We start from the raw sequence: 13,168 nt of genomic DNA on the forward strand, positions 1-13,168 counted from the left end.
CTTTGCCCGAGACTCGATCGTCGGTATCCTCATACTTAGTTCAATATCTTTACTCGTTCCGTAATGCATCATCCCGCAGCTAACTCATTAGTCACAATGCTTGCAAGGCTTATAGTGATGTGCATTACCGAGAGGGCCCAGAGATACCTCTCCGATACACGGAGTGACAAATCCTAATCTCGATCTATGCCAACTCAACAAACACCATCGGAGACACCTGTAGAGCATCTTTATAATCACCCAGTTGTTGTGACGTTTGATAGCACACAAGGTGTCCCTCCAGTATTCGGGAGTTGCATAATCTCATAGTCCGAGGAACATGTATAAGTCATGAAGAAAGCAGTAGCAATGAAACTGTAACGATCATAATGCTAAGCTAACGAATGGGTCTTGTCCATCACATCATTCTCCTAATGATGTGATCCCATTCATCAAATGACAACACATGTCTATGGTTAGGAAACATAACCATCTTTGATAAACGAGCTAGTCAAGTAGAGGCATACTAGGGACACTTTGTTTTGTGTATGTATTCACACATGTACTAAGTTTCCGGTTAATACAATTCTAGCATGAATAGTAAACATTTATCATGAAATAAGGAAATAAATAATAACTTTATTATTGCCTCTAGGGCATATTTCCTTCACCAGGAACAATATAAAGATGCATAAACGGTTTGGATCACGATCGTTACCGACTCCGAGTAGCAACGGAAGTAGACGTGTCGGTGTAGATCGTACTTGGAGCGTGAAGAAGGAGAAATGTGGGCAACCAGGGTTTAACCCTCGTTGGAGCAGCTTAAAGAGACGGGTTTGGCCCCTCGGGTGGCTCGCCGGAGCGGCAACACCCTACTATCTGATGGGTTTCCTCGGGTCCTGCCCGTCAGTTCGATGTGACAGACGTGTCTGGGTGTTTCATATCCACCCACATATGCGCTGAGTATGAGGGGTGCTGGACAATCCGGTCATTTGGGGTGGGTTTGAGGGTTTCAGTTGGCCGGTTGGGTGCCGATTTTATGACCCGTCCGCCCGGACCTATTGCGGAGGTTTGAGGAATACGATTATGGATGCTCTTATACCTTGCGTGTTATTTGGTTGATTTGCTACGGTATGATTTCTTTTTTTGCGAGAAAACTTCCAATCTATTCATCTTCAATCATGGTAGTGCAACGAACACCAGAAATAATAAAAATTACACCCAGATTCATATACCACCTAGCGACGACTACAAGGACTGAAGCGAGCCGAAGGCGCGCCGCCGTCATCGCCCTCCATCGCCGGAGTCGGCACAACTTGTTGTAGTAGACAGTCGGGAAGTCGTCGTGCTAAGGCCCCATAGGACCAGCGCACTAGAACAACAATCGTCGCCGATGAAGAATAAGGTAGATCGGAAGGATCCAATCCAAAGACAGACGAATGTAGACGAACAACGACGAGATCCGAGCAAATCCACCAAAGATAGATCCGCCGGAGACACACCTCCACACGCCCAGGCGGGGAGACCTTTATTCCATCTTCAGAAAGCCGTCGCCGCCTCGTCTTCCTGAGTAGGACACAAACCCTAACAAAACGGAAAGAAACGACAAAAATCGGAGCCCTCCCGCCGGCCCTTGCCAGGATCCACCACGCCCCCATGGCCCTAGGGCCACCGAAGACGAGGCGGACCTGCGGCGGCGCCGGCGAGAGGCAGGAACCCTAGCTTATTTTGAGGAGGAGGAGGCGGCAACTCGTTGGTGTCTGCAGTCACGCTACGGTATGATTTCTAATCATATGAAGCCAGGAACATGCTTCGCTCTTCCTCAGCTGAGATGCAGATGGATGGAAAACAATCTGACCCAAAATTCCCGCCACGAAGAGAGTTTGATCTACCCGCCCAACATTTGGCCACGTCATCCATCCGCGCCGAAGCTCATCAGGTCCGTCCATCAGAAACAACAGCGAGCGACTGATATCCATCGATCGACCACCTGACATCGCCGATCCGGGGCACCTACCTGTCCTCCAATCAGAGCGCAACTCCTCCTCTACATAAATAAAGCCGCCGCGCCCTCCCCATCTCATCACCAACCAGCAATCCAATTCCCCACCAGCCCCCTCGCACCCTCTGGCGAACCACCGCACCTCTCACCGGTGAAGCAGCAGCGTCCGATGGCCCCAAGGCGGAGAAGAAGCCGGCCGTCGCGGAGAAGGCTCCGGCGGCGGAGAATACCACGGTGGGGAAGAAGCCCAAGGCGGAGAAGCGCCGCCGAAGTCCAAGGAGGGCGGCGCCGACAAGAAGAAGAAGAAGGCCAATAAGAGCGTGGAGACGTACAAGATCTACATCTTCAAGGTGCTGAAGCAGGTGCACCCGGACATCGGCATCTCCTCCAAGGCCATGTCCATCATGAACTCCTTCATCAACGACATCTTTGAGAAGCTCGTCGGCGAGTCCACCAAGCTGGCCAGGTACAACAAGAAGCCCACCATCACGTCCCGGGAGATCCAAACCTCCGTCCGCCTCGTCCTCCCCGGCGAGCTCGCCAAGCACGCCGTCTCCGAGGCACCAAGGCCGTCACCAAGTTCACCTCCTCTTAGATAGGCTCTTCCCTGTCTTCTTGGTCGATCGATGGTTCTCTCTGTAATGGTCAGCTGTTCGGAGTCTGTTGTCTTGTAACTTGTGCTGGTTGTGTGGCAACACACTGTTTCATTATCTCGTGAAATAGTAATGGTGCTTTATTCTTTCTATCATGTTCAGTTCTTACTGTGATCTCCCTTTTCTTGAGTAATGAGTAGGTCTAACTATGATTCTGTTTCTGAGTTCATCTTGGTTTGGTCTGTTATGCTACTTTTATCCTAAATTGTGAATATCGTCATCTGCAAATCTCTGCTGACAACGACACTGAACTTGTAGAGATGTTTCCCTGTTCTATTTCTTGGTTGTTAGTAAAGAACGACACGGAAGTGGTGCCGCCCTCCTTACACAGTGCCAACTGCTAATGATTTTCCAAAATTTCACTTGTGAATGCGGCCAGTATGAACATATGGGTCTTCTTTGTGCTCATGTACTAAAGGTTTGTTCTATTGGATGTCTACGTGCATATTTTTACTCCATAAGTTTAAAAATTCGGATTTATATCTATAGTTTGCTACCATGTCATGACTTCTTTGGATATTTCCGACATACTCGAAAACCATATAATGAAATGATGGACAGTCAATGCTCGTGACATTCTACCTGGTGATCTAGTAATATACCAAAAGGATCATGCTTTGCCTGCACATAATGCATTCCTGTTGGGAAACGTAGTAAAAAAATGCCCTACGGTCACCCAGGAACAATATGAATATGCATAAACGGTTTGGATCACAATCGTTACCGACTCTGAGTAGCAGCGGAAGTAGACGTGTCGGTGTAGATCGTACTTGGAGCATGGAGAGGGAGCGGCTTAAAGAGCCGGCTTTGGCCCCTCGGGTGGTTCATCGGAGCGGCGACACCCTACGATCTGATGTGTTTCCTCGGGTCCCACCCGCCAGTTCGACGTGACAGACGTGTCGTGTCCCATATCCGCACACATCTATGCTGAGTATGAGGGGTGCCGGACAATCTAGTCGTTTGGGCCGGGTTTGAGGGTTCCAGATGGCCAATTGGGTGCTGATTTTATGATCCATCCGCCCGGACCTATTGGGGAGGTTTGAAGAATACGATTGTGGATGCTCTTATACCATGTTTTCATTGCGTCTTATTTCGTTGATTTGCTCCGGTATGATTTCTGATAATGTGAAGCCAGGAACATGCTTTGCTCTTCGTCAGCTGAGATGCAGATGGATGGAAAACAATCTCACCCAAAATTCCCGCCACAAAGAGAGTTTGATCTCCCCGCCCACCTTTTGGCCAGGTCAGCGATCCGCGCCGAAGCTCATCAGGGCCGTCCACCAGAAACAGCAGCGAGCGGCTGATATCCGTCGATCGATCACCCGACGTCACCGATCCGTGGCACCAACCCCTCCTCCAATCATAGCGCACCTCCTCCTCTCCATAAATAAAGCCGCCGCACCCTCCCCATCCCATCACCAACCAGCAATCCAATTCCCCACCAGCCCCCTCGCACCCTCCGGCGAACCACCGCACCTCTCCCCGGCGAAGCAGCAGCGTCCGATGGCCCCCAAGGCGGAGAAGAAGCCGGCGGCCGCGGAGAAGACCCCTGCGGCGGAGAAGACCACGGCGGGGAAGAAGCCCAAGGCCGAGAAGCGGCCGCCGAAGTCCAAGGAGGGCGGCGCCGACAAGAAGAAGAAGAAGGCCAAGAAGAGCGTGGAGACGTACAAGATCTACATCTTCAAGGTGCTGAAGCAGGTGCACCCGGACATCGGCATCTCCTCCAAGGCCATGTCCATCATGAACTCCTTCATCAACGACATCTTCGAGAAGCTCGCCGGCGAGTCCGCCAAGCTGGCCCGCTACAACAAGAAGCCCACCATCACGTCCAGGGAGATCCAGACCTCCGTCCGCCTCGTCCTCCCCGGCGAGCTCGCCAAGCACGCCGTCTCCGAGGGCACCAAGGCCGTCACCAAGTTCACCTCCTCTTAGATAATCTGTTCTCGTATCTTCTTGGTCGTTCGATGGTACTCTGTAATACTACTCGTTAGCTGTTCGGACCATGTCGCTGTGTAGCCTCTGCTTGTTGTGTGGCAGCACACTGTTTCATTATCTTGTGAAATAGAAATGGTGCTTATTTATTCTGTCTATGATGTTCTTGTGCTGGTTGTCTGAATAGTTCTTGCTATGATCCTGTTTCTGAGTTCATCTCTTGGTTTGGTCTGTTATGCAACCTTTGTTCTGAATTATGAACTGCAAATCTCTGTAGACAACGACACTGAACTTGCAGAGATGTTTCTCTGATCTATTTCTTGGTTATCTGCAGACAATGGCACTGAACTTGCAGAGATGTTTATCTGTTCTATTTCTTGGTTGTCTGCAGACAATGGCACTGAACTTGCAGAGATGTTTCTCTGAACCTTGGGGATCTAGTTTGTTGGTCGAACTGAAAATTACTGGCACACTAGGGTTAATATCAATTTAAAATCGTTGGCATCACGACCTGATCCTTTGGTTTGGAACCCCGGCCCAATTCGACAGTTTGGGTTTGTAAAATGGCACCAACTTGGTGATTGGTTTCCTGTATGACGGTCGGGGCAGGGCAGAAGGTTGTGGGATACATTTTCAAGTATGGGTTTACAAAAAAACTGTCAAAACCTGCAAGTGTGAGTTTATTCCTGTTTTTAGTTAATGATGAGTTTATTCAACTCCGAAGATTCATAGTGAGTTGCATTTGTGTTAAAATCATATCTGCAAGCCAGAGTTTAGGCCACAAATGTTTGCAGAAAACATTCAGTTGCATATAGGACGTGTCCCTCTTAGTTCCTAGCATTCTTGCACCTTAATATTTCTTTCAAGACCTTCAAAAAAATATTTCTTTCAATTACGTCCTCCTTGTAATCTAGGGAAAGAAAAGTTGGTAAACCAGACAGTAATCTAGGGAAAGAAGAGTTGGTAAAACAGACACAAGGGCGAATGGCGATACACAATGAGATGGCGCAATGGCAATGTAAAAACAGATGCTAGAAACTGTATCCAGAAGGCCAGAGCATACAGAGAATCACTACGCATCTGAGCCATCCCATGTGAATTCAAGAAGCTCGTTCATTTGTTCCAGAGGGCTACATAGGGAAATTTTCATGTAGGGGTCTATTCCTTCCCGACATTCCCCCAAATTCCTTCACCCAAGATGATCTTGGCATTGCAGTAGCAGTTTCACATCCAGTTCCTGCACATTCCCCATCTCTATATTATCCCTTTTCTGCGCCCCAATTTCTGTTCACCAAATACCCAATGTTCTGTCTAAGACATCCCATCTGGAAAGCATGATGTTTTCCTTGAATGAATGTGACCACCACCTATTCATCATTTACATAGTTACATGATACACCGGTAAGGATCAATAGCTATACTTCTCCCAGAAATCTGTGACATATGATGTGCTCTGCATTATGCCAAAAGAAGTTCCATCCCAAAAATTTCCGAGCGGCAACTTTGCCCATGAGATCTGTGAATCATCGAGCTGTCTGTTACTCTGATTCCTCACGAGAAGCATTCACAATGCTAGTTATGTCCTGGACAACTGCAGACACCGGTGGCCTGAATTCTGGCTCCCTCTGCATCATGAAAGTTTCTTATCAGATATGTTTTATGCCTTTGATTCATAAGGTTCTTGTGCAAAATGTGGCAAGCATCACCTATAGTATGCTTAGGAAATTACATCCTGGCACTATCAGAACAAAAATGAATTACCTGGATACAGCGGCTGATTATGTCAGCAAACCGCGACAATACTTTCTCGGAGCACTGCCCTCGAATAGAAGGGTCCACCATCTTGGAAAGGGATTCAATGTCATGGAGCTGACAACCGGCCCATCTAACAAGATGCTGTTCATGGCGTGGGCGTGAACTGTATAATTTTTCGGTTTTCACAACAGACATGCAGGTGAGTCAGAGAGTTGTCTTCTTATGCCATGCAGAAAGAAAATAATGAATCTGAAACAAACAAGGTAAGTTCGTTGTGAAGCCAAGCATGAGAGTTCAAATCTCTTACCTATCGTATGGTTTACGCCCGGTAAGAAGTTCTAGCATCACTACTCCAAAACTGTAAACATCGCCTCGTTCTGAAATGATCCCAGATTCCTGGAATTCAGGCGCATCATAGTTCAGTAATGTGCGCAACCGACCTGACAGCTGCAACAAAAAAAACATCCGTGAGCACATAACAAAGATGAGTCTGTCAATGCATGGGCGAATTAAATAGGCTAAGGCTAAGGCTAAGTATACTCATTTGTGGTCAAAACAGGATATAAAGCATCAACAGCTACTAAAGTCAGTAACTAATTAAATCCTTCTAGCGAATGGTCCATAAAGCTTTTCTAACAAGTTAAATCTACTCATTTAACAGGTTGATACTCTAGTGGAATACCCCGGTAAAGAAACAGTAGGCCCTGTTTGGATTGGATGTAAATTTTGTGTGATGCCCGGTATTCAGTTCAAACTTCAGCTAAATACCGGGGAGCTCACTAATTTTACACTCAATCCAAGCGGGGCCTTAACAAGAAAGACAATCTATTATCCCCATTATCAGATTACTAATTTTAAGACTTCGAAGGGTGAAGGCATACACCAGAAACCTTTCATTTTCAGTACAGTGCACTGATTTACTGATACTAAAAGACTATTAACAAAGTATTACAGTCTATTAGAAAGCTAAAGGAAGACAGAAATGCCGTATCATCGCAACCACATTAGCAAAGCTGATTATCAACATCTGACGTTGATACAGATTTTCTTAGAATGAACTAGTGCATGTTGGTACATCACTATTAACAGATATGCTTCACATGCTATACTAACTTTGGGCTATATCACAGTTTTGAGACATAGCACCATCAGCCCTTAAAGTAAGAGGGACCTGAACTTGCCCCATTTTTATGTACTTAGAACATGCAATATCTATAACACATATTACAGCTTACCTGAGTGACAGAACTTGAGGGCATCAGCTCTGCTAGTCCACATTCAGCAACACACACTGACAACTTATCATCTAGGAGAACATTAGCTGGTTCAAAATTCTGATGCACGATCGGGGGTTGGAAGCTTTCATGAAGATACCTGCAGGGAAAGAGTAACTCAGAGTATAAATCTCCACACATGTTAAGAGAGGCAGATATGGACTGCATAAAAGATAAAACTATAATTTGGCTTACTCTAAGGCTTTTCCGGAGCTAAGAGCAACCTGGAGACGAGCATTCCATGATAGCTCAATGTCGATTTCCTCTCTATCATGAAGTGCATCATCTAGTGTTTTTCTGCTGAAGTGATTGTATACAAGTAATCGCTGTCCATATTCAGCACAGTATCCAACTAACTCAAGGGTGTTGGGATGCTTGATCTCTGAGATAAGCGCAACCAGTTCTAGAAAGTCATCTACTGACACTCTTCCATTAGGATTGTCGATCTTCATAACTTCCAATAACTACAAAGAATAAAATAAATCAAGCATAATGTTTAAACTGCACGACAAATAGTGAGTTGCATTGTTACAAGTAGTACTTCATACCTTGCCTTCAGGAAGCTCAGCTAGGAATACCTTTCCTAATCTACTCTCTCTTATCACATTCTGCTCTCTGAAATTGCTTGTATATTGCTGAAGAGATGCAACAGAGTAGGGTGTGGCAGATGTCGGGGTACTTGTCCTTGGTGGAGGGCTATGCCTCCTTTCTGGAGCAACAATGGGCTTAGGCTGTACAACAACTTTTTCAGTAGGGTGTGGTGGAGGGGGAGGGGGAGGGGGTGCAACTGCAAAAAGTTCCGAGTCTGTCCGATCCAAATTAATTATGTGCTCCTTTCGGTTTTCAGCAGGTTTCTTTGGGAGAGCTGCAAGCAATTGCACAGAACTTAGACATTTTAACTTGGTGAACAACATGTCAAAATTAGACTGTGCTTGTTTCAAGGGCTTCATACCTGCTGCTGCCAAACTTGACTCACGGCTCCTCTTTTCAAGGGTCTCACCTGGACCTATCAAATAAATTATCTTCAATTAATACAGAAAAAACAAATCCAGAACACCCTGTTCTACCGGTATATGCACAGAAGTTAACCTTTTTTAGTATCATCCCTTTTTTGCACTGAAGCCGGCATAATTTGGGGTTCAACCCTATGATGCACCCTTCCCAGCTGACTTCTGTTATAATCATATCTTGACCGTCTCTCTTGGTACTTGGACAAACAAAAGATTACCAGCAGGACTATAGATATGAATAGCACTACCACAAGAAGAACAAATCCGGCAATCTTGAGCTTTTTTGATGAATTATGTTTCTGAGATGATGAGGTGTTATCTCGAGTAGTTGATCCATCAGAAGAGTTTGAGGGCGGAGGGGATTTTGAAGGGGGCGATGGAGGTGACGGTGCTCTTGTTGGACTTAGACCTGTAGGCGTTGTTGTTGGTGTTGGGGCTTGTTTTGGTCCTGCTGGTGTTGGAGTTGGTGCTGCTCCTATTGATGAAGGTGGTGACACTGAAGGCGGTGATGCTGACGGGGCTATAGTCGTATTAAATGGATTACCATCCTTTCTGCACTGGAATTATGTCAGTAACTTATAACAAGTCACACAAAATCAAATGCAATTAAATATCTAGATCTTCAATAGATGAAATAATGTCAACATTAGACAATGTGATAGGCTGATAGCTATTGCAACTAGGCTGGCACTAAGAAATAGATGAATAGAAGAATGAAGAGGCTTTCTCACTTGAAGATCGGTATGTTCTGTAGTTTCGGAGGTACTGGTCCAGAAAACAAGTTGTTCTCTACATTCCTGATCAGAGTACGGAAATTGATAAGTAACAAAGAGAACCATTTAATATCTGGAGTAACATCTTTACCACTGGAACAGCAAATGGGTTAAACTTTATACTTTGATAATGTCATCAATAGCATTGTTCTCTTCTATCAATTCAAACCAAGCAAATATATAGCGTTTCCAAAGAAAGGTTCAGAAGCAAAGCAACTGCCTATTGGGAAATTAATTGCTGATGCGGTGCCTGTTTAACAAAAACTGCAGTAAAATGGAAAGATGCATTGGCTTCTCGAGAAAAGAAACCATAGTCACAGCGGGAAACCATTGCCTCCAGAAATAAATGAAAGCCAGATGACAGAAGCAATTCCTACTACCAGAAGGTGTCATCAAGAGACATGGAATAGTGTTTTTACTCCTTAATATATTGTGCAAAACATTCAAAAGGCATAAGCTTTTGTGTGTCGGCCACCATGATCTTATAGACTTTTTCTCTGAAGACAAATGTTGTGCAACTGATGGCTTGATGGTTTTGTAAGTAACTAACTATCTAAGGCTCTGTGCGTCAATCAATGCAGAGGCCGGGGGCCTCTTTTCCGAAGAAAAAGTAAGTAACTGACTAAGCACATAATAATATAAATATCAAATGCCTTCTATTCAATTTGCTAAGATAACTGAAAGAGGATGATATAAGGAAGAAGACATTGAGGGATTACAGGTCTTTGATGGGGAGATCCTGCAAGTTGTCAAGGGTCCCTGACAGTTGATTGTCTTGTATGCGCCTATGATACAACAGTTAACAAACAAGGAAACAGAAATGATCTGGGAAAATAGGAACGTGAAAGGTAAGATGTAAACTCACAATGTAGTCAAAGATGACAGGTTTTTCATTGAAGGTGGTAACACACCAGTAAAGTTGTTCTCAGAAATATCCCTGTAACAAAGCTTTATCAGCAAGCAATTAATGCATCATCCTCATCAACACATATAAAAGTGTATGAAAAAGGGATACATCTTACAGATTTATAAGTCCAGCAAGTGAATCGAAAGCATCTGGCAGTTCTCCATCTAGATGGTTGACGTTGAGTGACCTGGGAAAAATAAGGATAGTAAGACATGCACTTAACAAAACAAACTAGCATGAGTATAGACTCGTTGAGAAAAAAAATAGAAGAGGAGTCTTACATGGCTGATAAACCTGTAAGTTTGGACAATGAGCTGGGAATACTTCCAGTGAGCTGATTAGCAGAGAGGAAACTGCAGCAACAAGGAGTAAAGATTGTACCATCAGATGGATTATATCTCAAAGACTAAAAGAGTTGCAGACGAGATAAAAAACACGTACAGATTCTGCAGTGTGAGAGGCAGATCTTCTGGTATAGTCCCGCCAATATTATTGTTACTAAGATCTCTACAGGAACAGGTAAAATTGAATCAGTGAAGAACTTTATTTGGATACAGAAAACAAAGAATAAATTTACAGCATTAGCACCCTTACATGGTGGTGATTGAAGTGAAGTTCCCTAAGCTGCTCAGCTGCCCTCCCAGGTTTGCAACATTCATCTTTCTAGAAAATGGTAACTTGATAAGAGTCCAAAACAAACGAATCAACGAAACCCAAAAGAGAGCCCAACGAAGAGCCTGCCATACATTGAGGTTATTCCTGTGCCGGTGCAGGTAACTCCCTGCCAACCCTCACCGCAGGGGTCTCCACCGTTTGGAATCCACCCGGGAAGGCTTGGCGATCCGAGCGAAACGTACAGTCCATTCATAGCAATAACTACACACCACAAAAAGGATATAAAGAAGAAGCCATGAGCATGAGCATTATTAATAAGTGGAACCCATATATACAAATCCCCATGCTGCCAACTTTTGCATCACAGCACACATGAGCTGAAGGCAGCGGGTTTTAAAGAACATGAATGCACTTGCAAAAGCCACCGTGGGTTCCCCACCCACATTTATACTAAACAGAGCAATGAAAAAAAAAGCTTGTGAGAATCAACACGTGTTACTTGGATCACTTTTGATACCTCGTTTGTCCACTATTTTGCAGATTCATCGATATGGCAATTACTGCGATTAAGACCGAAATACGCGTAGTGGTGCTACTTTAAAAAAAAAATCCAATCTACCATTGCTTTCCCTGGCCCTTCATGGCATCAACTTCAACTTCCACCGATCGAGGGAGCGACCAACATATCTCTTTATCCCGTTGCTGTCGAGGACGATGGGACACAGTTGAGCAGAGGACACCACGTTACTACTGTAGGCCTCAGAAGTTGCTCTCGTTATCCCTGCCGAAAGGGACGGCCCGGTCGCTGGAAAGCCAGTAAAAACATCAGCCGATCCGAATTACACATGTCACGGGCGATCGCCTCGCGCTCGCCAATTCTGCGTTGCCGCATCCGAGACAAAAAAACCTGGTGGCAATCTCATGAAGAACCCCGCCGCGGAATTCACCGCCGGAGTCGAACCCACAGACCTATCCGGAAAGCCGGAGGGTCCTTTGGGGTCCCCCCGTCTGTGCGCTAGCTGTAACCACGTTCGTGCTCCCTCAAAAAAAAGAAAAAGTTACAGTACCACGTTCGTACGCGAGCGCCGCCCGCAGCCGACACAATTTCACCGCGCATGGTCAAATTGCGGAGTAAAAACCCGCGGAGACGGCGTAGATGACGGGGGTCGCGCGTGGTCCTGCTGGAGCAAGCGGCGGCGGCGGGCCGGAAATCAATCCCCTGCTTCCACCTTCCACCGGCGACGAGCAGCGGCCCAACCGTGTGGGTCGCTCGCAGCACGCACGCACGCACCGGAAGGGCTAACGAGAGGAGGAGAAGGGCGAGGGGGCGTACCGTCGGAGGCGTCGGTGACCGCGCGCGCGGCCAATGCGGCGGCCGCGACCAGCAGTAGAACCAGCAGTACTCGGCCGCCCCCGCCCCCGGCGCGCGCCGGAGCCCGCCTCGTCATCTCCGCCCGACAATTCACACCATCCGACGCGCGCTGAGCCGCCGTGTTGGTCGCGCGCCCGGCCCCAACCGCTCCCCGCCAGACGCGCGCGCGGGGCGAGAGCACGATCGGAGTAGGATGGGAACCGCCGGGTGGACAGCGAGGCAATGGCCTCCGCTGGGGGCACGACCGGGGAGGGGTGGCGGAGAAGTGGACGCGGACCAGCAGCAGCAAGTAGCAAAGCAAGCGAGCAGAGCACAAGGGAGGGAGGGAGGGAGGGACGGGAGCACGCAACAGCGGGCGTATAATAATGGGATGCGGTGAAGGGTAGAGACCAAAACAGACGCGAGGAGGAGGAAATGCGTGCTGGACTGGGCGGACGGACGGGATGGCGCCGGGTGAGTTTTATGGTGGCGGGCGGGCGTGCATGCGCTACGTTGGCGGGCGGGCGGGGCCAGGGACCCAGGGTCAGGGTGAGTGACGTGGTGGAGCTACCCGGATCGGGCTGGCGGCGCGGCGCGGACAGGGCGCATGTGCGGTGCGAGCTCTGCCTCGCTGTCGTGCCTCTGTATTCTTGCGGCAGTTTGTGGGTGGGCATAGCTGGTTCTGCCGGGCCCGTTTTGGCCTTTGGAGGCTCTCTGCCTGTGCAACATGTGCGTGCGCGACGACGTTGCTTGCTGCAACACGATGCCGACTTGTATTTTACCGCTCATCCTTCCGGCCGTGCGTGGATGCCCCTGCCCTCTCCGGATGCCGCGGCATGTCCACTAGTCGAGCACGCATCGATTAAACTTTTTTAAATTTTCTTTTCAACATTGAATTACACCACTAACAACTTAAA

General features: G+C 47.1%; 2 protein-coding genes and 1 pseudogene across 2 annotated transcripts; 2 read left to right on the forward strand and 1 right to left on the reverse strand.

Annotated features, from left to right (window-relative positions):
• The first annotated feature begins 1,820 nt into the window (after positions 1 to 1,820).
• Positions 1,821 to 2,581, forward strand: LOC109781771 (histone H2B.3-like; annotated as a pseudogene).
• Positions 2,582 to 4,034: 1,453 nt separating this feature from the next.
• LOC109781762 (histone H2B.5-like) lies at positions 4,035 to 4,724 on the forward strand. Its single transcript, XM_020340374.2, has one exon. The coding sequence runs from the start codon at positions 4,138 to 4,140 to the stop codon at positions 4,564 to 4,566; it is 429 nt and encodes a 142-aa protein (XP_020195963.1). The 5' UTR covers positions 4,035 to 4,137; the 3' UTR covers positions 4,567 to 4,724.
• Positions 4,725 to 5,626: 902 nt separating this feature from the next.
• On the reverse strand, positions 5,627 to 12,699 carry LOC109781763 (protein STRUBBELIG-RECEPTOR FAMILY 3). Its single transcript, XM_020340375.4, has 17 exons — positions 12,234 to 12,699; positions 11,032 to 11,161; positions 10,880 to 10,948; positions 10,727 to 10,792; positions 10,567 to 10,638; positions 10,401 to 10,472; positions 10,244 to 10,315; positions 10,098 to 10,163; positions 9,337 to 9,402; positions 8,685 to 9,157; positions 8,548 to 8,601; positions 8,144 to 8,460; positions 7,791 to 8,059; positions 7,557 to 7,695; positions 6,629 to 6,768; positions 6,328 to 6,484; positions 5,627 to 6,191 (listed from the first exon to the last, which is right to left on the reverse strand). The coding sequence occupies exons 1-17, from the start codon at positions 12,346 to 12,348 to the stop codon at positions 6,105 to 6,107; spliced, it is 2,364 nt and encodes a 787-aa protein (XP_020195964.1). The 5' UTR covers positions 12,349 to 12,699; the 3' UTR covers positions 5,627 to 6,104.
• Between the last annotated feature and the right edge of the window lie 469 nt (positions 12,700 to 13,168).

The sequence above is a fragment of the Aegilops tauschii genome, chromosome 7, assembly GCF_002575655.3.
Source record: "Aegilops tauschii subsp. strangulata cultivar AL8/78 chromosome 7, Aet v6.0, whole genome shotgun sequence".
NCBI lineage: Eukaryota > Viridiplantae > Streptophyta > Magnoliopsida > Poales > Poaceae > Aegilops > Aegilops tauschii.

Excerpts from the sequence above, each read along its gene's own strand:
- LOC109781762 (XM_020340374.2), top strand. The coding sequence starts at position 4,138 with ATGGCCCCCAAGGCGGAGAAGAAGCCGGCGGCCGCGGAGAAGACCCCT.
- LOC109781763 (XM_020340375.4), bottom strand. The coding sequence starts at position 12,348 with ATGACGAGGCGGGCTCCGGCGCGCGCCGGGGGCGGGGGCGGCCGAGTA. Across the intron at positions 10,639-10,726 it reads CCTCTCACACTGCAGAATCT|TTTCCTCTCTGCTAATCAGC; the intron begins GTACGTGTTTTT and ends TTGTTGCTGCAG. Across the intron at positions 8,602-8,684 it reads AAGGGATGATACTAAAAAAG|GTCCAGGTGAGACCCTTGAA; the intron begins GTTAACTTCTGT and ends TTTATTTGATAG.